General features: G+C 47.4%; 1 protein-coding gene across 8 annotated transcripts in view; it reads left to right on the top strand.

Moving 5' to 3' along the window:
* PACS2 (phosphofurin acidic cluster sorting protein 2) overlaps nt 1–23,479 on the top strand; it is a 73,485-nt gene extending 50,006 nt beyond the window's left edge. For 5 of the 8 annotated variants that reach the window (XM_085068403.1, XM_085068408.1, XM_085068402.1 and 2 more), the window contains exons 17-25: nt 3,287–3,397; nt 5,124–5,232; nt 7,127–7,159; nt 11,751–11,793; nt 15,260–15,302; nt 16,444–16,579; nt 19,928–20,154; nt 21,443–21,556; nt 22,501–23,479. In XM_085068403.1, coding sequence (XP_084924529.1) covers nt 3,287–3,397; nt 5,124–5,232; nt 7,127–7,159; nt 11,751–11,793; nt 15,260–15,302; nt 16,444–16,579; nt 19,928–20,154; nt 21,443–21,556; nt 22,501–22,619 — 935 coding nt within the window. In that variant the 3' untranslated portion in view covers nt 22,620–23,479. The remainder of the gene's footprint in view (nt 1–3,286; nt 3,398–5,123; nt 5,233–7,126; nt 7,160–11,750; nt 11,794–15,259; nt 15,303–16,443; nt 16,580–19,927; nt 20,155–21,442; nt 21,557–22,500) is intronic. The other 3 variants (XM_085068407.1, XM_085068406.1, XM_085068405.1) reach the window with 1 other exon arrangement.
* The last annotated feature ends 494 nt before the right edge of the window (nt 23,480–23,973 follow it).

Raw genomic sequence — 23,973 nt, 5'->3', positions numbered from 1 at the left:
AGCCTTTCTGGAGATTTGGCTGTAGGTGTATGGCTGTTAAATGAGATAAATCCTATTATTGTGAAATGCTGGTGTTACTGCTCTTGTGTGAGTGAATTTCATCTGTAAGTTCCTGATGCCAAAGTCTGCTTGTAAACCTTTTGTTTGAAGCAAGGGGTTAAGTACTTCCTTCCCATACAGAGAGACTCTTATGCACAGAATATTGTTCTAGAAGCCCTTTCCATGTCTGAAATGTTAAATTCAGTGGGCACCATGTTTCCCAAAGCAATAACTGTTCTGGCCTCACCAGGCCTGACTCAGAAAATGCTAATAGAGGAGGGGTTGAAAAAATTTTAAAGGCTCTGAAACTGCTGAGAATTTAAATAATTCAAATTACATGCATCTTTTGACCTTTCCCTTACATGCTGGTCTCCTCAGGTTTTTCCCTCACTTTTCCAAGACCTTATCTCTGTCCTTCAGCAGTTCAACAAGCCTGCCTGGCTGGAAAGTTACCCAGCTTGGATTGCTTGTGGTGAAGGAAGTAGAACAGACTGATAACAACATCAGGGGTATTGTTGTAGTCAGAAGCACGAGGAATGTTGTAGTACCAAGGTCTGGGAAGCTGGGAAGTCACTGACGCTCTGGGCAGTGCTAGTGTGGTCCAGGGTTTAGCGTATGTGGACAAAGCATTTAAGTGATATAAGCAACATGACGCTTTTTGCCAGTATTTTCCAATTTTCTGGGTTTGGGATCAGCTGATGGCAGTTCCTGTAGGAATCAAAAGCTGCTGGTCAGCACCATGCAGAGTGGGGTTAGGCTATCCGTTCAGTGGTGGCATTTGCAAAAGTCAAATAAAAAAGGCAGAGGAAAAGAGCTGGATCCTTCCATAAGAAAAGGCATTTAGTTTTCAAAGTGGTTGGCAAGAATAGAAGAGAGAGCCCTTTAGGGAGCAAAAACAAAAAAATAATTTCTTCAAGGTTCAGTGTGCTTTGAATGAGAGAAAGTCTGTGTCTGAGACTTTAGTACTCACTTGCTGACTGTCTCCTGGCCTCAGAAGAAGAGTTTTCTGTCCTGCAGTTTTTAATGATCTGAAAATACTCTTTCTTTGAAAGTGAAACACAAGATTCTTCTCATGTGCGTTTGGGTTGGTTTTTTTTTTTTAATCTTAAAACTTTCTTTTGTAATCAAAAACAAAAAAATTAAAAAAGGAAAAATTAAAGAAAAAATTTAAAAAGGACTTTGATTATGAAATGTTTCAGAACTGTGAATGCTTTTTAAATCTACTTTAAATATAGAAACTTCTCTAACAGGACCTTTTCCATAGAAGTCTGCTGTATTTCCTGATCGGATCAAGTGCTTATTTCTGGCCAGCTCTCTGGCAGTTCATTAAAGTGATTGAGGAGCAACCTCTCACTTCTGACAATTGAAAAAGCACCAAAGACAGAATGGTGACCATGCTGCCATAAATGTCTTAAAGGAAAAGTCTCTCTACCTGTAGAAATAGCTTTCAACTAGGGATGATGGAATTTTTTCCTAGGTGGTTTTACTTTTTGAGTCTACAACTGCAGATTCCAATGACAGAAGAGTCAACCTTCAGTGGCTTATTAGCAATCAGAGATGCTTAGTGTCTGTTAACATATGTACTGGGAGATTGAGTCCTGCTTCATGCTATTCTATGGCTCTTTTCAGAAAGGCTCTTTTGATATCTAAAACTTTGTATAAACAACTGAAAAGGAGAGAACACAATATTTGGGGTTATTTTGGCTACTTGTGGGATTTTAACATTTTATATAGCTCCTATGGGTAGAACTTCTTGGGAGACTTCCTGTTTTGTACTTGTTTCCAATGGTATCTGCCATGTGCAATGTGTTTTCCCAGCATGTGGGAAAGCTCCTCCAGGACATGGTGCAGAGCTGTGCTGTGTGCACTGTTTAAAACTCCACTGCAGAAGAAATGATGGCTGTGAAAGTAGCCATGATCAGGAGGGGCAGGGGAAGAGCTTAGGCCCCAGTCTCTGATGACACTGAGGGGAGCTCAGAAGGAGCTCCTGCTTTAACCTTTCTTTGAAGTCTGGAAATTAGCTTGGGGGTTTGGAGGACTGAGACAGTGGTTTTGTTGGGTTTTTTTTTTCCCCATGAGCTTTCCTAGACCATGGTGAGTACAGTTAAGCAACTGGGGTCTTCTTGAAAGAATTTGTCTGGTTTCCAGTTACCAGCTGGTGCCTCAACTGTTGCAGCCTCTGGAAGTGTGGCTTGATGTGAGAATTTGGTGTGCAGGAAGGATGAAAATAATGTGATTAAGAGGAACTATGAGGCTACTTCATGGCTGACTCTAAATGGCAGTCATGCTCAGCACGAGTCTTCTACAGGTGTTGACTGGGAAGTGATCCTGGCAGACCTTTTCTCCTGTGTTCAGAAACTGGAGAGGTAGTTGCAAGAGGGGATTGTCTGTTTGGGGGACACAGGTGGCCTAAAATTAAAGCAGGCAAATTTTTACCACCTCCCAGGGCAGAGTTTGTCACTTGAACACCTTCCCTATCCTGTTCAGTGTAAGTGTGAAATCACATCTCCATCCAGGCCTGCAGTCTGGAGCCTGATAATACAAAGCTTTTGCAAAGAGGTTTTTCCATGCTCGTAGAGGAGCTGAGCCACAGGGCTCAGCTAGAGCAAGCGTGAAATACTGCATATGCCAGTACTCACTGGGTACTTGTAGTGCTTGGGCTCTGTTTTCTGTCTCAAATTGCAGCGTATTTATTGAGCTTATAGCCCTTCTCCACAGACTAAACAAGCCTCCCTGGGTTGTTTGTCCTGGTTGGGGGCAATTGCCACTTCTCAAATTGCAAAACAGCTGTAGGGTGCAAATGGCGTTTGGAGGAAAGGGTCTGGCCCGTCTTTGCAGAGGTGGCCTGGCTGTGGTGCAGCCTGTGGGCAGGAAGGGCTGTTTGGGAAAGCTGCTTGCAAAACTGAGAGGCTGACATGGAGAGCTGTGGGGCCTTTGTGCCTTCCAAATAATTTATTTCCTCAGCAGTTTCCCAGTCTTGTTTTCTTTGGCCTTTTAAAATTTAATTTGTAAGGGGGAAAGTGTCAAGTGAAAGATATCACTGTGTTGGAGCAATCTGTGCTGGAAAGTCTATTTGCATGCTCTTGTAGAGATAAGCTGGACTAAATGACTTGGTTATAGCTGAAGAAGTTTACTTCTGGGGTGTCTAGTGTGGTTTTGATTTTGGAGTTTAATTCCTTGCACATCAAAACCCCACTTGTGTTCAGTGCTGGAAAGCACAACTGTCATGTTTTCCTTTCTTTCTTAGGCTCTCATCCAGTGGCCAAGTATCTGGGGTCTGTAGATCATAGGTACAACAACTTCTTCCAAGATCTAGCCTGGAGAGATCTGTTCAACAAACTTGAAGCACAGACCACTGGTAAGACACTGTCTGGCCTGTGTGGGATGAAAAGCTTGAATGAGTAATTTTAGCAAAGGTCAAGTAAATACAAGAGGAAGCAGACAAGTGTTTTTGTTCCTCTTTTCTCCTCGCTCTACCACATTCCCATTTCAGATGCTGACCTTTTTAAGTCCCGCACATGGTGGTTTGCAAACAGTTAGTGCTCCCAGAGGCACTAACTAGCTGCCTCTGAGTCATGCTGTTCTTACCTAGCTCTCAGCTTTGTTCTTTGATGTGCAGGTTTTGCTACCAAGTTCAGTACATTGCTTTCCTTCAGGAACTATGCAGCCTGAAACCTTTGGAAAACTGGAAGTGCTGGGAAGATTAACTTCTGTTAGTTGTGTCTGAGAAGGATTGTGCCAGCAGACTTGAAAACATTCTCATTAAAGAAGAATTTTGTTCTTCACCGGTGTGGTAACAAGTGGGAGCTGCCCTAGGTCAGACCGACAAGTTCCTGTTCTGATCTGGGTTTGTTCTAGGCCAGGTTAAAACCTTACTTCATGTTGAAGGACTGATTTGTTTAAAATATTAATGCTTGCAGTTTTTTCCTCCATTTCTTCAAGAACGGAAAGAAACAGGAGAAAGGAGGATTTACAACATTTAGGGCTATGTGAAGGCCTGAGATTTGATGTGTCATGGGCAGCATTGCCCATACAGAAATTTCACTAGAAGGGGAAAGTTCTGGAGTTTGTGGAGAACCATGAGTGTGGGGAGGTTGCAGTGTGGTTCTCCCTGTTGGAATTGCAGAGTTCCTGAAACTCCTAGGATGCTTCTGGAAGTTCTCTAACCATGAGAGAAGGAGAGAGACCTCTTCATGGGTAATTGTTCAGAGCTTTTTCCAGCTGGACAAGGCCCTGGGCAGCCTGTTTTGAAAGTGAAGTTAGCCCTATTTGAAGCTGGAGGCTGGACTAGAAATCTCCTAGTTTGCCAGCTAACCTATGCTTTACCTTAATCCTAGATTCATGGAAGAACTGGTTTCCTTGAATTCCTTGTTGCACTTGAACATGCAGAAAAATATCAATACAGACTTGATTTTTGTGTCTGAATTAGGAATACTTCATTAGCTATGGAAATCCAGCCCAAGAGCCATATCTGTTCCTTGGTTATATGCTGTATGCTATGAGGAAAATTCCACCTCATTTTTGTACAGTCCAGACTTTGTACATTCTGCATTTTTGTCTATGTGGTGGCAACTGCACAGAAACCCCACAATGGCACAAGATCTGTCAGAGAATCATAGCTCTTACCAGTTCACTCTTCAAATACAAAGAGTAATCAACCACAATCTCACAAATACATGTGATATTTGTGCTCTTCCTATTTTTGTGTGTCTCTCAGTCTTTTTCATTAACTCAGTAAGGCCATGAGTTCATTAGAAGCTCAGTGCTGGTGTGAGCAGAGCAGCTCACTTGGGAGAGATGGCCAGGCACTTTCTTCAGCAGATACCTGCAGTCAAGGTTTGAAAAAGTCTAAAGCTGACTCTGAGCAAGTACAAAGAAAGGCTTTTAACAAATCTAGAAGACCCAAGACACTTCAGTCAGAAATGCTGTGTACAGATTCAGCTTTACTGTGCTCTGGGGTAGGCAGAGCTTCCTGCGCAAGATGCAGTTCAAAGGCAGCTGTCTGGGCACCATCAGCAAATGGAGGAGAGTGCTGGCAGTGTCTAAGAAGTCACTTAAATGCTTTTCCCTCTGTTCTCCTGCAGTTTCGGAAGCACCTGATGTCGTGTCCCGGATAACGCAGTACATAGCAGGGGCAAACTGTGCACACCAGCTGCCCATTGCTGAAGCCATGCTGACGTACAAACAGAAAAGGTATGTCTCCCACGTCCTGCTGGCTCCCAGGACGAGCAGCTGGTTCAAAGCAAAGTGGATTTCTCATGTCATGCCAGCAGTCTGAAAACCACTCCAAATGGCAAAACCCTCAGGAGCCTCACAGTAGCCTGCACTCAGTGATGAGTCCCACTTAGTGAATCTACAGCAGCAGGGTTACTTGAAGTGCAGGGATTATTTTTCTTTTGAAGATATGAGAGGTTTGGGGAAGTGGGGGCTAAGCAGGATGGGGGATGGACAGATTCTGTGCGTTTAAGTTTCAGAGATCTCTAGCTGCAGAAACCTGAGATGTGTAAGACTGGACCTTGGCATTCTCCCACAAAGTATCTTCCATGAGACCTGACCTTTTTGCATTGGTGGTTGAGGAACTAAACCCCTTTCTTTTTTGAGTGTAAATAGCAGAGCTTCTTGGAGGAGAGACAGAATCCTTGTTGATTGGCAGTTGCAAGCTACCAGAACTCCTGCTGAGGAGGGCTGACATTCACCGGGTTTTATTTCAACTTTTCTTAAGAGATAAGCAGCCTGTAGGAGGAAGGATTGGGGCCTGAAAACAAGATTCAGGAGTTTGTGGAGGCTTCCTGTGGCCATCGTCTGGGAAGAAGAGTAACTGTCACTGAAGGGTAGAGAAGCATTGTTATAAGGGATAGAGGAGAAAAATAGATTCCAACTCATATCCAGTAGGACAAATGCTTTTCTCGTGTGAGTTTTCTCATTTAGGGACTCACAACTCCCTATGAGGCATGGATGTTATTAATTGTTAATTACTTCTGTTTGATTTTTCATTTTTTGTCTGTTAACATCCCTCATTGGTATCTCCTTTGCCTAAGAATTGGGAGAAACTAAAAGTGTGGATAGAGTCACTTTTTCCCCCACTTTTTGGAAATTCTCATTGTATATTGCTTTTCTGTTCCTGTGTCTGCTCTCACATTACTGTGCAGAAATGATTCAGTGAAATTTTGCCCATTCTACATGTTTTTCCTGTATTTCCAGACTGACTAGTCCAGTAAAAGAGGCTGGTCTAGTCTCTTCATGTATTTGTGAACTTCTGTAAAGTTAACATGATAATAAGGATGAAGTTTAAAGAGCTACAGAGTACTTGAAGCTCTTGCCTTCAGTTTTCCATTTTGTTTTTTGTATGAAGGCTTACCTTAGTTTCCAGCAGGGAGATTAGACACCCCAGTGCAGGGTGAATTCCTTCTGAGGCTGCCTGGTTCTTTCTCTGCACCCTTCAGGTGCTGGGTTCTGCACTGCTTTCCACTGCCTCCCCCTTCTATTACAGCTTCATTTTTGTCAATTAACACACATTTAAACATTTTGACTTTCTGATGTGTCCAGAAAGGTAAATTCAGCACTTTTTTGGAAAACATCTGAAATGTAGTTGAGCAGCCCCTGCCCCTACCCCTGCCAGCAGTGTGCAGAACCACTTTACCAAGCTGGTCTGATCCATTTGGGTTTTACACCCTTTGGACCCTAGTGGCATGCCTGCAGCTGTCAATAGTTTTAAGTTAGGAGGTTATTGGGAAGGGAGATTGCTGAGACCCATAGTCAGACTCTGACATAACCTACAATCTCTCAGTATTTGTGTGTCTGCCTCAAAATAACTTCTGCTTTCAAGTCAGTACCCCATGAGCAAGGGGAGGAGTCAGTACCCCATGAGCAAGTCAGAGGAACAGGCTCTCTAATGGAACATGGGCGGTTGTCTCCTGTGTGCTTTCCTTTAGGAATGGGGGTATCTGTCACTGGCAGCAGCTTAGGGAGGGTATTGTGAAAAACAACACAGAAATTGTGTCTCCATTAGCACTATCTAAATGAATGCATCACTCTGTTGTAAGTATAATAACACATTTATCTTTTTCTTTGGTTGCTTCCTGAAAAGGAAAAAGAGCTTTCATTTTGATTTTACCATAAGGTATCAGTTCCTTTTAGGTTCCTTCTCCCACCTCCTATCTCTTTTCCCAGTGAACTGGTCTTCTGTGCCTTGTTTAACAGTTCCTGCGGGTCTGGGATGCACAGTTTGTGCTTTAGGTTGACTTCTGCTCGCTGCTTTGAAACTATGGCATCTGCTGGCAGAATGCATAGTTGAAAGTGACTGCTGTGCCTTTGGACCACACATCTGGGTTCCCAGGATGTAGACTGAATGGGAATGAAGGAGTTGTTGAGAGAGTAGCTTTGAGCAGTACAACATGGAGAAGGTGGTAGGTTTTCTTCCATTTTCCCTAGCTGTCAGAAGATACAGTGCAGCCCCAGAAGGATCAGGACTGAGAAAAGACTTTTCAGTTTCCGTCTGTTGGAACTGGTGTGCTCTAGGTGGCACTCAGGGGCCCAGGGTGGGGTTTAGCTGTGCAGTGTCAAAGTGCATACCAGCAAATCTCCCTGTAATCAAAAACTTGAGGACTAGTTGCTCAGGGCAGGCTATCCCAAAGGTATGGGACTTCTCTGAGCTCAAGAAAGAGAAGACAGATGTATGCTAGCAGTGGAGCTGTGCTCTCTGAGCTGCCTCCAAGACCCCCACCTTGCTCTGCAGGGTCCCCTGCTTTGAATCATATGATTATTGGGCATTGTTTATTTTGCACTCAGCACACAAAGTTACTGCAACTCCTTCTCCCTTGAGGCCAGAGGTGAATGGCTTCTCCAAGGCCAGCTTTCAAGGCAGTGGTCCAGGTAGAAACAAGCAGCACCACCTACAAATTCATTGCAATAGAAATCTCCCAGAATCCTGGCATTTGCTCTGTTAAACAAGCCCTAGTGGTCCAAGGAAAGCCAAGCCAGTCTCTAGGATGTAGCTGTATGTGATGAGCTGCTTTATAACTTTCTTGCCAGCTGTCCCTATTCTGACTTACCCCGCTCTCTCCCTGTGCCCTTGTTCTGTTTGTCATGGCAAAGGTTGGCGCATGTTCTGCCTGTGATGGACTGCAATGGTGCCAAAGCTTTGTCCTGGTCTTCTGGAGCATCTGCTGACCTTACCTGAAAGCAGGGGGGCAGGAAATGAGGAGAGGGATTCAAGAAGGAAATTAAGTGCCATTGCAGCTCCTCTGAGTTACACTGGGTGACTATCTGTGAGCTCTGGGAGAAGTCCTGGTTACTGACTTGGGAAGGAGCAATGCAAGTCAAGCAACATCTGGGGAGCTGAGACCATGGGGACAGGGGTGGGCCTCTCACTAGGAGGGGCATGTCATTGATACCTCTCTGCATTGTTTTCTTGAAAGAAACCCTGTGGTATTTGAAGTCTGAGATTCAGCAGACACTCATTCCCAGTGCAGCTGGACTGCTGGTCAGTTCTGGGCTGGTGTCACCCACTGTAATTCAGTGCCCAGCACAGCTCATGCCACGTGGCTTCTGAATAGCCCTTGCATGAATGTGGGGAGCAGCCTGGCTGTTGGAAATGGAAGCATTGCTCTCTTGTTAGGGCAAGGGCTAGATCACTAACTGCCTGGTTATGTGTTTACCAAAAGCTTTTGAGAGTGCTTCCCAGCTCTTGCTCCCAGTTCCCTTGGATTGGAAGGCTCCTGGGCAGTAGGAAGCAGAGATAACACTGCTTTCTGCCTGCTGTGTGTCTCAGAGGCCCTGCAGGGCTGAGCAGAGTCCAGGTCATTGCTCTGAGTGCTTCTCCTCAAACACACCCTGCAGTAGCTGCTGAAGATGGACACGGCTGGCAAAGATGGGCCTGGTCCCTCCTCTGGCTCAGCAGAGCCTGTGTTATCTGGCTGATTTCTGCAGGAATCTCCTTGGACAGCTGCTGGAAATGCAACAGGAGTGCAGCAGAGGAGAGGCAAGGCTCAAGAAATTATGGATGTCCTGTTGATTCTGTCCAGCCCATTGTAGGAATGTGAAGAATGCTGGACAGGAGGATTTTGAGGAGGCTGAGAGGAGATTCATCTGATGTATCGTGGGGACCTGGAGTTGCTTTATCCCTCTTTTGGTTTGACCCTGGTGGAACCAGGACAGTGTTAGCCAGTAGACAGCTGGAGTTGCCCAGTGAGCAGGACAGATTTCATATCATAGATGAGTAAAGAGTTGGTGGTGGTGGTGCCTGGCCTGAAATGGCGCAGAGGCCTGCTAGTCCTTCGGTGATAAAAGTCCTCTCTTTTCTCTTGCCCCCTTTCAGGACTGGCCTGGAATAAAGGTAGTGCCTATGACCCTCCTTGTTAGAGACATGACACATCAATAACTGCTAAAAATCACAAACTGGGGCCAGATCTGGCTTTAAATTACAGCTGAGGTTGGTTCCAGGGCCTTCAGACGCCCTGTGGGTAAAATCAAACCTTGGGTATGTGGGGTTAACCCTCTGCAGCCTGGGAATCTGTTCAGCTGAGGTAATAAGGAGAAGCTGCCTTTCCAGAGATGGAAGATTTTAGTTGCAGGGCTGTGGTAGGAGGAGGAATCAAAGCAGCTGTTACCTAGGTGAAAGGATTCTAAATTAATGTTTTGGGATCTTGGGATCTTGAAGAACAAAAATTGGGAAGAGCATGAAGGAGGAAATTAAGAACAAACACGGTCATCTCATCTTTTCTATCATCCACATGAAGAACAGCTGTTTTGATAAGCTTCATTTTCAGAGACACATGTGCAAGACCAGTGTTCCCAAGAGGACATGTGACAGGACTAGGCTAGCCAAGCTGAAATCCAGCTGGATTGCTTCAGGAACAGCCTGTGCATCGTTGTGAGCTGTAATGAATGGTGACTGAAGCAAATGATTTATTTCAGAATTGCCCCTGAGCTCTCAGCAGAGGGAGTCAGAGCTCCCAGGGGAACGAGAATGAGTTTTCTGCTGGAGTTGGCCATGGTTTGTTTTTTCAGAGCTTGGAGCAAAGCCATCCAGTAGCTGAGAGATGACTAGGTGACTTTTGTGCTTCCCTCGCTTGGTCAGTGGGACTTACTTTCTGCTGACTTCCAAGCCCATGGAGCTAAAGGAATGAGAAGAGAGCTGAGCCTCTGTTTGGTGCCTCTCCCAACAGCTGTGTGGTTTTCTCATTTCCCTTTGCAAAACTGGAGCTGGGAATGTCATGTTTGTAGGAGATGTAACCAGGTTTGCTGGGACCTGCAGCTGTGTTTGCAAAGATGTGACCTTTTTGCCTTCCAACGTGGAATCAAGGACTTGGTCACTTTGTCCTGTGCTTTGGGAGAACAATGAAGGTGCAGTGCCAGAGGGTGTGAGGTAGGAAGGGAGCAAAGGCCCTGGCTTTGCCTTGAGGATGGATAAGCAGAACTGAGCCAAAACGAGAGGCTGTTTGCAAAACCATGTTCTACTTCGGACCACGAGGGAGCTCTGGTGGAGTCATGTTCACTGCAGTTTTATGTCATTCTTTCCATGGGGCTTAGAGGAAATTGTCCCAACCTGTGCTGATCACACAGTGATTAACAACCTTTGTGCATTTGGTGCATTTCTGATCAGTGCTGGAAACAGCGCAGAAATACCTGCAGTATTTGTGCTACTCCCAGCTAAATTCTGGATAAAGGCAATGCTGGATGTTTTTTTTCTGAGCACTGAGGGATGCACAGGAAGAGAAACATGAGAAGTCTCAGTGTTTGTCTGCTTCCTACCTGTTTCCTGTGCTCAGTCACTGAGAAATGTGTGTCTTGCCTGTGCAGTCACTTCCCTGTGCTGAACTGTAGTTCCTCCAAACATGTGGATGTGCTCCTGTGGTCTTCTCCTCGCCCTGTGGGTCCATCTCAAATCTCTGTTGCCGTGGAAGGGAGCAGTGGCTCTGGAGGCCCTTCTAGCCTGCCTTCCTCCTCTTGTCTTTGTCAAGTCTCCCCCTGACTCCTGCTAGGTTTGACTGTGGCCTTCATTGCTGGCTCTTCTCCACCCTTTGCGTTCTGCACCCTGGGCAGGGCCCAGAGCAAGAGGGGCTTTCCAAACCTGTGTCGGGCTGTCAGCTGTTTCTGGGACACGACGTGCCTTCCGGTCAGCTTGGTTTAGCTGTTGGTGTGTGCCCTGGTGCCCGTGGAAGGGCTGCAAGCTCGCAGCAGCTGCATATGAGTGTGTGTGTGTGAGTGTGAGAGCACGTCCTTGCTGGTGCTTTACCAATAACCACGTGTCACGGCTTGTAACCCCGCGGCAGGGCCACTGCTTTAGCGGTGCCGGGATGTGCAAGCTGTGGCACATGGCTCCACGGGGGGGACGCCTGGAGGCCGTGCGTGCAGAGCGCCTCAGGTACTAGTAAGTAACTCCCAGTTCTCCGTGTTGTGGTGGCCCAGATCCATTTCCTCGCAGTAGGAGGCCGTGTGTCTGTGATGACTGCCATGCCATTCAAGCATGTTTCTCTGTGGAGCGTGAGGGAGGGAGGAAGAGCCTTTTCTCCCCCTCAGAGACGTGCCATAGGCTGTGTGCTCCTCCCTGCCCTGGCAGGCTTAGTGCTGGCAGGGGGCCTTGAGAGGAGCATTGGACTGGCGCTTGCATCCTGTCCGTCCCTGCTGCATGCTGGAATGCAACGTATGGAGTGAGTATGGCGCCCGGGGTGGAAGCAAGCTGCTAACAACTCTCTTCTCTTTGCCTTTAGCCCCGATGAAGAATCTTCGCAGAAGTTCATTCCCTTTGTCGGGGTGAGTGTTATTGTGGTTATGCTGTCTCAAGCTAGAATATGTTCACAAGTGTTAACCCAAACTTACCAGGTCTCTGGAGCAGAGCAGAAGCCACTGGGTGTTCTAAGGCACGTTATCATGGGATATTTCAATACAATCTGATGGCTGGATGCAGCTGCCTGTAAGCAAACCTCTAAGGTACCTCAACAAACTACAGGGATGTGATGTGTCCCTGGAAACCTGATCACTGGGATGCTGTGCCCAGCATTGCCCTGGTTGATTGTTTTGGCCAAGTTTGCTGTTCCAGTGTCAGTCCGCTGTGTGCTTGTCACAAATGATCTCCCATCCTCTTAGTATCCCATCTATTTGTGAGAAATGGAGAGTACACTCAGGCAGGGATATGATTTATACCACTGTTAAAGCTGAGTCTGGGGCAGAGCTACTTAGTGCATTTTTATTACATGAACATGTATTTGGGATAGTAGTTCCTGTTTTTTCCTCCTGTCCTTGTCTTTAAGTGTTCCATCTGAGGTACCAAGTGTAGAGTATCTGGACAGGGCCATGTTTGTTCTTCTGTCAGTGTTTTTTGTGCACTGTGTTCTTTGCCTTTTCTAGCTTCCCTCCCCTTATTTGATCGTGCTCTCCAGTTCATTAAATTTTAGGTGTAAGTCATTGACCTGTGGCCAGAAGAAATCCCTTGGCTGCTCTTCAGCTCTTGGATGTCCTCTTCCCAGTTGGTGCTGCTGTCTTGTAGCTTCTCTCTTGCATGCTGGCCTTGCTGTGTCTGCTCTGTGTGAAGCTGACATGTGCATGTCCCCTTTGTGTCCCAGGGTTCGTCAGAGCTAATCTGAAATCCCAAGGCATTTAAAGAGCTTAGTCTCTCGCCCTCAGGCTGACCCTGCTTTCACTCTAGTGTCTCCTCCTAGTGAGAGTCTCTCTCTGCAGTATTCCTGAGATGACAATCTACTTTTGTTTGTTGAAGAAGAGATGCCTTCTGCAAAAGTGGACAGACACATCTACCTAATTTGTTCCCTGCTGATGAGCTTTGCTGGGAACTTGTATGTCCCATGAACTGCAATTTCTAATGATGAACTGTTCTTACAAAACAGCTGTTTCACCTTTCCCAGTAACATGAAGAGCACAGAGGACTTGAAACATCCCAGACTGTTGTTGAGCTCTGCGAAGCTTTTCTTTGGGACTGATTAGTTCTGTGTTATGTGCAAGCTAATGGGCTCAGTGTATTTATCCAGTTGCTCTAAAATTATTGTTGTCCTGATATTGGTACTGCTTTTCCAGCCTGGATTTGATTGTCTGAAAGTGGTGGAAGAGTGAATGGCTTTGTTGTGTACATAACATTGCCAACCCCCCAAAAAACTTCCTTTCAAAGCACAGACTGACTTCCTATGTCAGCTGGTTATGAGGGTCAAATCAGTGCTGCTTGCTCTTGATTCCAAACATTCCTGACACAGTAATTCCCCATGAAACACATCTGAAGAGGCTGAAAGGCCAGTAGCAGGTGTCTCACAAAGTCTGAGGCTGGACATGTGCATTGAGGCTTTTTCCCTCAGCTGGAGCCTGCTCAGAGCTGTTGGCTGAGGAAGAGTGGGAGGCAGCAACTTCTCGGTTTGTAACCCTTGATGTTGGCTGCGCTCTTGTGCTTTTTGGGGTGCAAAACCTGACATCCTGCAGCTGGATTGTGCAATCTTTGACCCAGAAATGAGCAGGGCAGTGCTGTGCTGCTCAGCTGGGCTCAAAGTGGTGGGAGTGGAGCTTCATGAGGGGCGAGACGGGCACAAAAACCAGGGTCAGGCTGTGTTGTGCTGACAGCCAGTTGCCAGGAGAGTTAACAGGATGTGCCTCTTCCTGCAGGGAAGGGGGGCCTGGCTCCTGCAGTGTTACTGGATGGATGTCTGTTGGAACTGCAGTGGTCTCAGGCACCTCCCCGAGTGGAGGGAAGTGAAAGTGTTTAACCTTGTGTTCCTCCCATGTGTCTGAACTTGAGCATCTTCAGTCAGCCAACAAGGAGGAAAAGGCCAGAAGAGATTTCCTGTCTGGCTTGCAGATCAAGGTGGCTGTAGGCAGTTCTCTGTGTTGCTTGTCCCTCCCCTAACTCTTGTTCACAGCCAGTGACAGTCTGTGAAACATCCTCTTGGCATTTAGCACATACAGCCCAAATGGCTGCTGCACTCCAGAGCCTGATTTGTTGCCCTTTGGATGGAGACTGGCCAAACTGAGCTGCAGCCTCCTTCTCCCAAGCCAGTGACCTCTCAGGGGGCCTGTGCACACACTGCTGAATTCATGATTGCTTTTCCAAGACTGGATCTAAGTGAGAATCCACCAGAGAACCTGACAACTCTCCAAGATCTGCTTTTGAGAATACCTCTCCCTGCCCTCCAAATTCTTCAGTGTTTTGCTTCCAATAATTAACTTTTTTTTTTTTTCTGGATCCTGTATTACAGAAATGTGCTTCCCTAGAGATGTGGTCCAGACATGGTTGTGTCTGAACTTAATGACCTTCTATTTTCAAACTACACAGTCTGTGTGACATCATTTCTCATTCTAAAGCAGGTTTTATTGATCTGAGCTCCCTTTGCAGCTCTTTCCCATTTGTCAGCATTTGTGTAGGGTAGACATTAGCCCTGGATACAAGTTTCTTAAGGACCTTAAAAAGGGTCTCTTCTCTGCAGTGTGAAGAGTAATGATCCCTGTGTACCATAGCAGATTATCACCACAGAAGGTCTCTGCTTTTATATCACCAAGGGCCAGTTTATCTTTCTAGGCATAGTGTGTTCTTGGGAGTTTGTTTGCAGCATGTTCTGTTCCACAAATTATTGCCAGTGACATTTATCATTAATCTTAATGTACTAGCTGCTGGTTGGCCACATTTGTACCCTTATTACAGTGTGATTTGGATCATTCTGACCCATCCATGTGGTGGTTTGTCCATATCTGCCTCTAGAGGCTTTGCTAGGAGCTCTGTCTTCTTTGTTGGACACTTCCCTTGTTTAGAGAATAGAAAACTCTGATCAGAAACTATACTTTGTTGCTTCTGTGGTTTCCTAACAAAGCCCAGCTATGCTGCACCCTGGAAGTGGCTGCTCTTGAGCCATGGAAGCAATGTGTCTGTAATTAACAGATGTATCAAAGCCTGCTGAAGGGATATTTATGACCCTTTCTCCTCCCACAGGTGCCACAGGCCCTGAAGTTGCCGTAGCTTGGGGCTGAGGGATTGTTCAGAGCTGGACAGGTCTGTCACAGCTCCATAGGGTCTCTGCTGTCCTTTGTGTAGGACAGGGAAGGGCTGTGAGCTGGCACAGCTTGGCTGGACATTGCCAGGACCTGTCTGGCTCTTAGAAGATTCCTTAACTACTGTGACTGCAGGGACAGTGCTGTGGAGACTGCAGAGATGAGCTTAATTGTGGGGCTTGGGTTGCTGAAGTTCAGGGGGCTCTTGTTTCATAGAGCTCTTTTGTTTTGCCCCCTTTAGGTGGTGAAGGTTGGAATAGTGGAACAATCTTCTGCAACGTCAGGTAAGGAATGTGTTGTGTGTGCTTTCTCTGTCATACAGCAGGTGGGAGCCTGACTTCACAGGCTGAACAGACTTGTCCATTGCTGATGCCTTGGAGTTCTGTGAGGTGGAATTGTATTTCATTAGCTCCCAGTGGTTTGTCTGCAGAAGGAGAGCCCTCTCTCTTGGGACAGGCCCTTTTTCTTGTTACTTTTTGTTGCAAGGAGCTTTAGGCCAGGTGAAGTTCCCACACCTTCATCCGGGGGAGCTCTAGTCTAACATTTGTGCAAACACCATTTTTCTAATGCGTGGTGTCAGTGGGGTGGATTCACTGGTACAGTTGTTTGAGGTTCCTGCTTCAAATTGGGGAGGCAGTTGGTCAGAAGTTCATGCCTTTCTCCCTACACTGGGCTCAAGTGCTGAATAAAATTGATCTCAGCGCCTGGGAACTTTAGGATGGGCAAAATTTTAGACCCATTTATTTTTTAATGGGGGAGTACAACGCTGATATACATTATGCTGTCTGCTTACATACACAGACATGGGGTAGTGCTATTTTGTGAATGTCAACTTATTTTTTCCTCCTTCATATGCACAGGAATATTGCTTTCCTTGTGTTGGGATAGTTTCTTGTATTGCTTCACTGTCAAACCCAGATTCTTGTGGCCTGCATTACTCATAGGTTTGTGCATGGAGGCAGACCTTCTGTGGGTCACTCCTTGCTGCCACAGTGCTCCCACCATCCTAAAGGGCCAACGTGAAGGGGATGAAACCTTGGTTATGGAGGGTGGAGGCAGATGGAATGGGGAGATCCCTGTGATCAGCCCAGAGGTGCTGGATTGCAAGAGTGGTGCTGCCCTGCAGTGGTTGCAGGGGGAGATTCCCCATCAGAGATCAGTAGGCTGGGCTGTGACTGTGCAGGAGGCTCAAAATCAACTGGGAGCAAACCCTAGGAGAGCAAACCCTTGTACCTGCCTCGTACCCAGACATGTAAAGTCCCTCAGAAGCATGGAGGCAGTCAGAACTGATGGGCCAGCTGACCTCTGGGTTGAATCTGAACAAAACCTGTGCAGGAGGAGCATGGGCAAGGAGATTGAGCTGTATCCCAGTGCCCTGTGCTGTGAGACAAACCCAGACAAACAGTCTGACTTCCTTTTTTTCAGGTGACTCTGATGATGCAGCTCCCTCAAGCTCCGTTGTCCTTTCTTCCACCCCACCTTCTGTGTCTCCTGCTGTGAAAGAAGCCTCCCCCACACCCCCTTCCTCACCGTCTGTTACAGGCAGCTTCTCATCCCCAAGGTAAAACATGTTTTGTCTCCTTACAGCTCCCTTGGCTGGCTTATCTGACATACACATGGCAGAGAACTCCTTCAGAGGAAAACCCATAGTTCTTTCTTCATCCCCAGCAAACATTTGGAGTTGTCACCTCTCCCCTTCACTTCTTTTGCCTCTGGAGTGAGTGTGTCCTTACTAGGACTGACAAGGAGCTGGGGAGGGCAGGGGGGATTTTACACATAGTAGGAAGACTGCATGTCTCAAGGGCAGGATTCTCTTGGGAAGATACGTATTCAAAAAAAAATCACTGACTAATACATGTGGGTGCCAGGCTAATCCCTCCTGATTCCTATGTTTGTAATGGCCAAGTGAGTGTAAGGTCAGAGTGACTTTTGAAGGAGCTGATGACTTTCTCTGTGAGGGTAAAGCTGGCAGTTGCAAGGTGACATGGTGGAACTGCAGTTTCCATTCATGTGTGTACCTGAAAGCACATCTGAACAGCAAGAAGACTGCACCTGTAGGTAATATTAAGCCCTGGTTTAGCTGAAAATTTTAGGCATGAAGAGAGGAAACCCTTAGAAAATTGCCAGTAAGACTTCCCCAGGCCAGGACTCTTCATTTTGTTGCTGCACAAACCATTGGTGTAGCTGTCTAATGCTTTGTGTGCAGCTCTGGTGCACTCAGAAGCAGTTGGTGAAGTTCTCCTTGATTTTGTTAACTCCCCTGAACCTTTAAGGGAACATAGTAGCAGTCTTGTGAGAAGGGGAAGCTAGAAGCATTTGGACTCTGCAGTTTAGGAGAGGGGAGGAAAGATAAGCCACTCAAGTTTTGCAAAGTCAGGGAGTTTTGGGTTTCTTGAGGGTGGCAGAGCAATGGAACAGGTGCCCAGGGAGGTTGTGGAGTCTCCCTCTGTGGAGACATTCCAAACCCACCTGGAGGTGTTCCTGTGTCACCTGCCCCAGGTGACCCAGCCTTGCCAGGGGGGTTGGACAGGATCATCTCTAGAGGTCTCTTTCAACCCTAACAATTCTGGGATTCTCTGAGGCCTGTGACACAAGACCTGGGGACACACAGTGACACTGCAAGAGGTCAGTTAAGAGGGAGAAAGGAAGGGACCATGTCTGCCTCTGCTGCTTCTGTGGCAGCAGCATCAGCAGATCAAAGAGGGTCAGACAAATTCATGGGCAGCAGATTCAGTAATGGATACTAAGGGATGTTTCAGGGATGTCCCTCTAGCATCCCTAATCCTGTGATTATCAGGCTGGGGAAGTCTAAAGGCATGTTCTGAGGCTGGGCTCATGTGCTCTCCCTGAGTAGCATCCCCTACTGTCCCTGTTGGAGACAGAATGGGGACCTTTTGTGCCCACCCCAGAGTGCCCTGCAGGGACATTTAACCTCTGACTTCTTAAACTGGCTTAAGAATTCCCTTTTAACAAGAGGAAATTAAGATGTGGAAGTCCCAGTTTAGGTGCCCAGCACTGGAAGCTGTTAATGGCCATTCACCTGTGCCAGGGGGTCCAGTTCCCCAGGCCCCTCCTGGTGTGTCCCTGTGGTTTGATAGCAGGAGAGCCCCGTGTGCCCCAGGCTGTTGCAGCAGCAGCAGCTGTCTGGCAGTGCAGAGAGCTGAGGGCTGTGCAGGCTCTGGGGAGCAGAGCTGAATTCTTGTGTGTGAGCTTTGTGTATGGGCTTTCCAAAGGTGGAAGTGGTTTGGGAACTGGTGCCCCCAGGAGCATAGGGTATTAAAGTTGTGAGCCATGGATGTGGTAAATTTGAAGTTGACAACCCAGCTCTAGGAATCTGGTACTTTTTTGTTTCACACTGTGTGGTAAAGTCATCAAGAAATGAGGAAGTGTAGGTTCAACATGGTTCCATCTCCCCTGATCTGTAAGTGACAGCACAGCTGGTGGAGGGTGACCCAGACTGAATGATTAAGCCGTGTGTTTAACTGGGAGTGGAACATAAAGTCATGCCTGGGCCTAGTAAACATAAGGATGCTTTGTCTTTATGACTGACTTGAGAAATGTGATGCAAAGGAGCCTTAAAACTCAAAGCAGCATCTCTAAAACATCATCCTTAAAGAACCTCACTTCTGAATATTGCCCTGAGAACCAAAAACCTGGTTTTGGTGATCAAATATGAACTCTGCTTTGCAGTCTGGCTTTTAGCTGAATAAATGCAAAAAAAGGGAAATGATTGGCTGAGAGGACTCTAATGATGGGATGTCCTTGTTTTACCTTGAGAGTTTCTTATTAGACAGGTGGTGCAGAGGGATGCATATTTCATTGAAGATCACAGATTTATCTTCCGTAAAGACTGCCATTTCTCAAACTGGGGACAGAGACTGGTAGATAAATTTAGGTTTTTGTCTAGTACTTGTGTATTATTCAACACTGATTGTCACTGTGTAGGAAGAAGTATAGACTGTCACTTGTAGGTCTGCTGAACGATGAACCCCTGCTCCCCTCGGGGTTAGCAGTGAGAGGCAGGGGCAGGAAAGGGCTGGGATTTCCCAAGCTGCTCATCTTCCCTTTTCTGGCTCAAGAAAGGCTGGCAGCATGTTTTGGTGATGCACAACTGCTACCACATGATGCACAGGGTTTTTCAACAAGAGATCATATCCTGAAATCTGCTGCTGTTTAGCAAATACCACAGGGCTGGCAGAACATTTTTCCAACAGTGGAATTCCCCAGCAAGTGGGAAGGCTTGGAGAGAGGCAATTGCCCTATGCCAACTCTGTTACAGGGAGCTGGGGTGAGCAGAGGTGCTCTTTGACCTGGTGGAGCATCTGAGCTGGAAGGGAAGCAGCTGGTAGCAGGAAGAACTCATGAGCACAGGAGATGGAAGCAAGTCAGGGAGACAGGAAACTGAGTGCCTGATGTTCAGGGACGTGCCAAGTCTTTTCTCACCCCAGTTGAGAGTTGGTTTTGCCAGTGCTGTGCCTGGACAGAGTCACTCATCAGCGCTCAGGAGGCAGCAGCAAGGTGCTTACAGCCTCTCTACCCCACTCAAAGATGAAGTAATCTGGGCCACATCAGGCCTTGCCTTTGCTGCTGTGTCATGGAACTCTGCATCCTCTTAGGAAAGTGCCTGTGTGCTCCCTTTCCCACTGCTTGCTCTTGTGGCTGTGCAGCAGGTCAGGTCAGCTTGTCTCAGCTCACTGAGGCTGTGTGCTGCCAAGCTGTGCAATGGGACTGGGCTGCATCTCTCAGGGCTGACTTTGTGGGTTTCTGTAATTGCTCAGTCTCACTATGAAATGTCCCTGCCTGATTTCCCAAAGAGCCAGGTGTTTATCCTCTGACCAGGAATGGCAGCCACTCTGACAAAACTCTGCTGAGAGGTGTGCAGAAATTACCTCCTTCTCTTGTTTTCCAGCCAGGGCCTCGGTGCTGAGCTGATGGGCTTGCAGGTGGATTACTGGATTGCAGCTCCAGCCGTGGACAGAAAGAGAGACCCGGAGAAGAAGGACCCTTCCACTACCAAAAACACACTGAAATGCACTTTCCGGTCCCTCCAGGTCAGCAGGTTACCAGCCAGCGGCGAGATTGCCACCGCACCAACCATGTCCATGACTGTGGTCACAAAAGAAAAGAACAAGAAAGGTAAGGTGTCCTGCTGTCCCTGTCATGCTGCTCCAGTGCTGCCTGACTTGTCAGGGTTGGATTACAGCACCTCAGTCCTATTTTTATCCCCAAAATTCGACTGTGTAGATGAGGAGTGACTGTATAAGGTGATAGGGTCTTCTTCGTGAGGTAAAAAGGGGCAGTGGTGAAGTCACACATCCCTACATCCCTGGAGGTACTTAAAAGATATGTAGATGTGGCACTTGTGGACAGGGTTTAGTGGTCCAGTTGGCAGCATTAGACTAGCAGCTAAACAATTCTATAATTTCATAATTTTTATGCTTTTGTACAAAGTATTTTGTGGATCAAAAGGAAGTAGAAGAGAAATTCTCTTCTTCTCCCCCTAAAGTTGCGGCTTTGAGTTTATTTTCGTAAAACAAATGAACAAGATGGCATTTGACCTTGGTAATGTGAAACATTTTAGAAATTGTAAACAGCTCTCCAGCAAAGTATTTTCAAGGGAGCAGCAAGACAGTTCTGCACTTTGGCTGCCAGTAGTTGTCCTGCACAACATCCTCTGCCATCCTCTGGGAGTCACTCCAGGTGGAAGCAAGGGTTTTGGGGGATTTGAGAGAAGGCTGACAGAGCCTTCTGTACTGCAGGACCTGTGGCCAGGTCACTCCCAGGCCAGCACAGCTGTGACACTGCTGGTACTGGAGCTGCCACCCCTGGTGACACCCTTTGTGTCATGCTGTTGGGAGAAGCAATCCTGAGACTCCAAACATTCTTCCCTGGGGTTGGCCTAGCCTGCAGATGAGTTCAACACTACCAGCTTTTGTGGAGCCAGTTTGTACATCTTTGCTCATGCACTGGCAAGGTTCTTGGGGAACTGGACCCTTTTTTAGCTCTCCTTATGCCTTTCCTCTCTACCAGCTGCCCCAGTTTGTAGTCCCTCCTGCTGTCCAGGTGTCTGTGCAGCCCAGCCTGTGCTGGGCCACAGTCAGTGCAGCAGACCTAGCACTGCAGATGCAGATGTTTTCCCTACATGGTGTCCCAACAGAGCAGGCGTTACCCTGAAGGTACCCTAAGTGCCCTTTGGGGTCAGGGTTTTGAGCTGGCAATGCTTCACATAGATACACTTAGGGCTAAGATGCTCATGTGTATCAGTGATGGTGCTCAGCACTGACAGACTCCTGCCAAAAAGGGAGGGTCTTAGGCATAAGAATTTTCAGACATGAATGTTCGGATGCAAGAACTCAAAACAAGTGTCAGTGCAGCTCCTGTGAGTGGCATAGATTCACCGTGTGCTGGTTTGATTTTCTTCCAGTGATGTTTTTGCCCAAGAAAACAAAGGACAAGGAGGTTGAGTCAAAGAGCCAGTGTATTGAAGGTATCAGCAGGTTGATTTGCACAGCAAAACATCAGCAGAATATGCTGCGTGGTAAGTGCAATGCTTGCATCCCTTGGAGTGCTGGGGCAAGGCTCACATGCTGTGATTGTCCTCCAGGCAAAGGGCTGACCTGGTGTCCTACCCCGTGCCCTGGAACCAGTGTGGTAGGGATGCTCCTGGGGAATGGGCTTGGTCCAGCATGGGGCAATGCTTTAATAGGTCTGGGATGCGGGAAAACCCTCCTTTAGTTAGCTCTGAGTCTGTGCTCTGGATGAGGGCAAGGTTTGCACAGGTCTCCATTCCCGTCCCTGTCATTCTCCTGCACAGTTGTTGCAGGTGTTGGTTGGTGCTGGGTGGTGACAATGTGGCTGCCTCCCTGGGCAGGATGCTGGCACATGCTCATACCACAGCAGAAGCCATATATGCCCTTGTAGACAGACTTCAGGTGCCTGTCAGCCGAGCTGGGCATCCAGTATCAAAAATATCCTTGTAGCCTATTCAGTTGATAATCCCCAGCAGAGGGTTCTGTTTGGGTCACCTCCTTAATCCTGGCCTGGTCCCTGTGAGACTGGTGAGCATGAGGGTGCTCAAAGGGTATGTGTCACCTCTTTAGAAGACATGGATCTCCTGGTTAGAGTGCCAGTGAGGAGAGACTGATGTCCATCTCTGTAAGAGTGCATTTGCCCAAAAAAGAAAATGAAGTGTGCTTAGGAAATCTGAGAAGTCAGATCAGGTGACACTGAAATCAGCAGTCTGGGGAGCTCTGGTGTCAGTGAGCAATGCTGGAACAACAATCTGAGCTGTTCTCCCTAAACCTGGTGTGCTCCTGAGCCTTCTTCCCCGGTGTGTGCAGCTGGGTGGGGTGGTTGGGCAGAGCACAGCATGGCCAGGCCTCCCTCTGCTGACTGCAGGGAGATTTCTGGCAAAGCTGCCTCAGGTTGGCCACTTCCCCTCAGTATTTTCTAACTCTTCTCTCTTTTTACCCTCCCCTGCAGTCCTGATCGATGGGGTGGAGTGGAACGACGTCAAGTTCTTTCAGCTGGCAGCACAGTGGTCCTCTCATGTCAAGCACTTTCCCATCTGCATATTTGGACACTCCAAATCTAACTTCTAGCTGTGCTGGGCGCAGGGACCTTCCGCCCATCCCGGGGACTGCACACCAGGAGCCAGGAACTGCGTGCCAACTCTGACTCGCGTCGCTCTGCCCTCTCCTGCAGAATTAATTACAGATGTGCTTGGATTACTTTTGAATTACTTTTTTCTATTAACTCTTAAGTTTACTACAAGGGAAGGAATCCCCTTTAAACAAAGGCAAAAAAACCACCAAACAAACCAGTCTTAAATATAGATGTGCTGACAACGTGAAGTCGTGGGGGAGTTGGCAGGAGCAGGCAACCTGCCCAAGAACACCTACCACTTACGAGCAGATAGCTGAGTAACTGCACTGCTTATTAACCTGAGACCTCATTGGTGTGAGTGGGCTGGGGGAGCCATGGATCAGCTCAAATGGATTTTGCAGAAGATCATGTGTGTTACGGTGCATTTGGCCCCCTCCCTCTGTACTTCTAGGAAAAAAGGATGGCCAGTTTTTCTTCCTGCTGCCAAAGGATGAGAGATCAGCGGGTCTGGAGGGAGTTCAGCTGTCGAGTTTGGAAAACAAGCCACTTGCAGAGTTAGGGAGATCTGGAGAGGAGATCCCCTTCAGAGCATGGAGCCTGCCACGGGCACAGGCAGGTGTTCGTGCTGAAGCGATGCCTGAGGAGGGTTGGGCAGGAACAGGAATTAGGGAAACACTAAGTGTAAGGAAACTCCCATGTCCCAGGTCTGTGACAATGACCAAACCGAGCCAGTCACCATATCCCCCAGCTGGCTGTGCTGCTGTGGGGCACCACATCAGTGGGGTCGCTGCTATTTACATACTCACACCAATTATTTACCTGTCAATAAAACCTCGTCCAGCCTCGAAAGGGAAAGGATTTTTTTTAACAGCTGCAGATTTTTTTTAATGCTTTCTAAAAAAAGATGAAAACAAAAAATACCAGGAAAAAAAATTAATTTGCCAAAAAAAACCAAACCCAAGAAGGTGAGCCGTTGTCTGTGGAGTGATGCATCACTGTAGTGGCTGGACTGGGAGCCAGCCAGGCACTCTGTGTGTCCAGCTGCCTTCCTGCCTATCTGTCAAACTGCACACCTGAGGTGGCATGGGCTGCTCTGTCAGGTGGGGCAGGGGGAGCAGAGTGTTGTCATGTGGAAGAGCAGACATCTCTGGCATTTCAGGGTAAGGGACTAAAATTTCTGATAGGTCCTTTTGGGTCCCTCCCTTGCGGGCAGGCCAGGCTCTGTGAGCATTTCCAGAAGGCACTTTCTGAGGGCAGTGATGCTTTTGAACTTTTTTTTTTTTTAAACCTGATCCCTTACCCTTGGGTTTTTAAAGGCTTGGGGAACCCACTTTGTGCTGTGTGGCAGGT

Source organism: Lichenostomus cassidix, chromosome 8 (assembly GCF_008360975.1).
Source record: "Lichenostomus cassidix isolate B80296 chromosome 8, HeHo_3.0, whole genome shotgun sequence".
Taxonomy (NCBI): Eukaryota; Metazoa; Chordata; class Aves; order Passeriformes; family Meliphagidae; genus Lichenostomus; species Lichenostomus cassidix.
The sequence above is the reverse complement of the archived record's forward strand: the minus strand, read 5'-3'. Positions and strand labels throughout refer to the sequence as shown.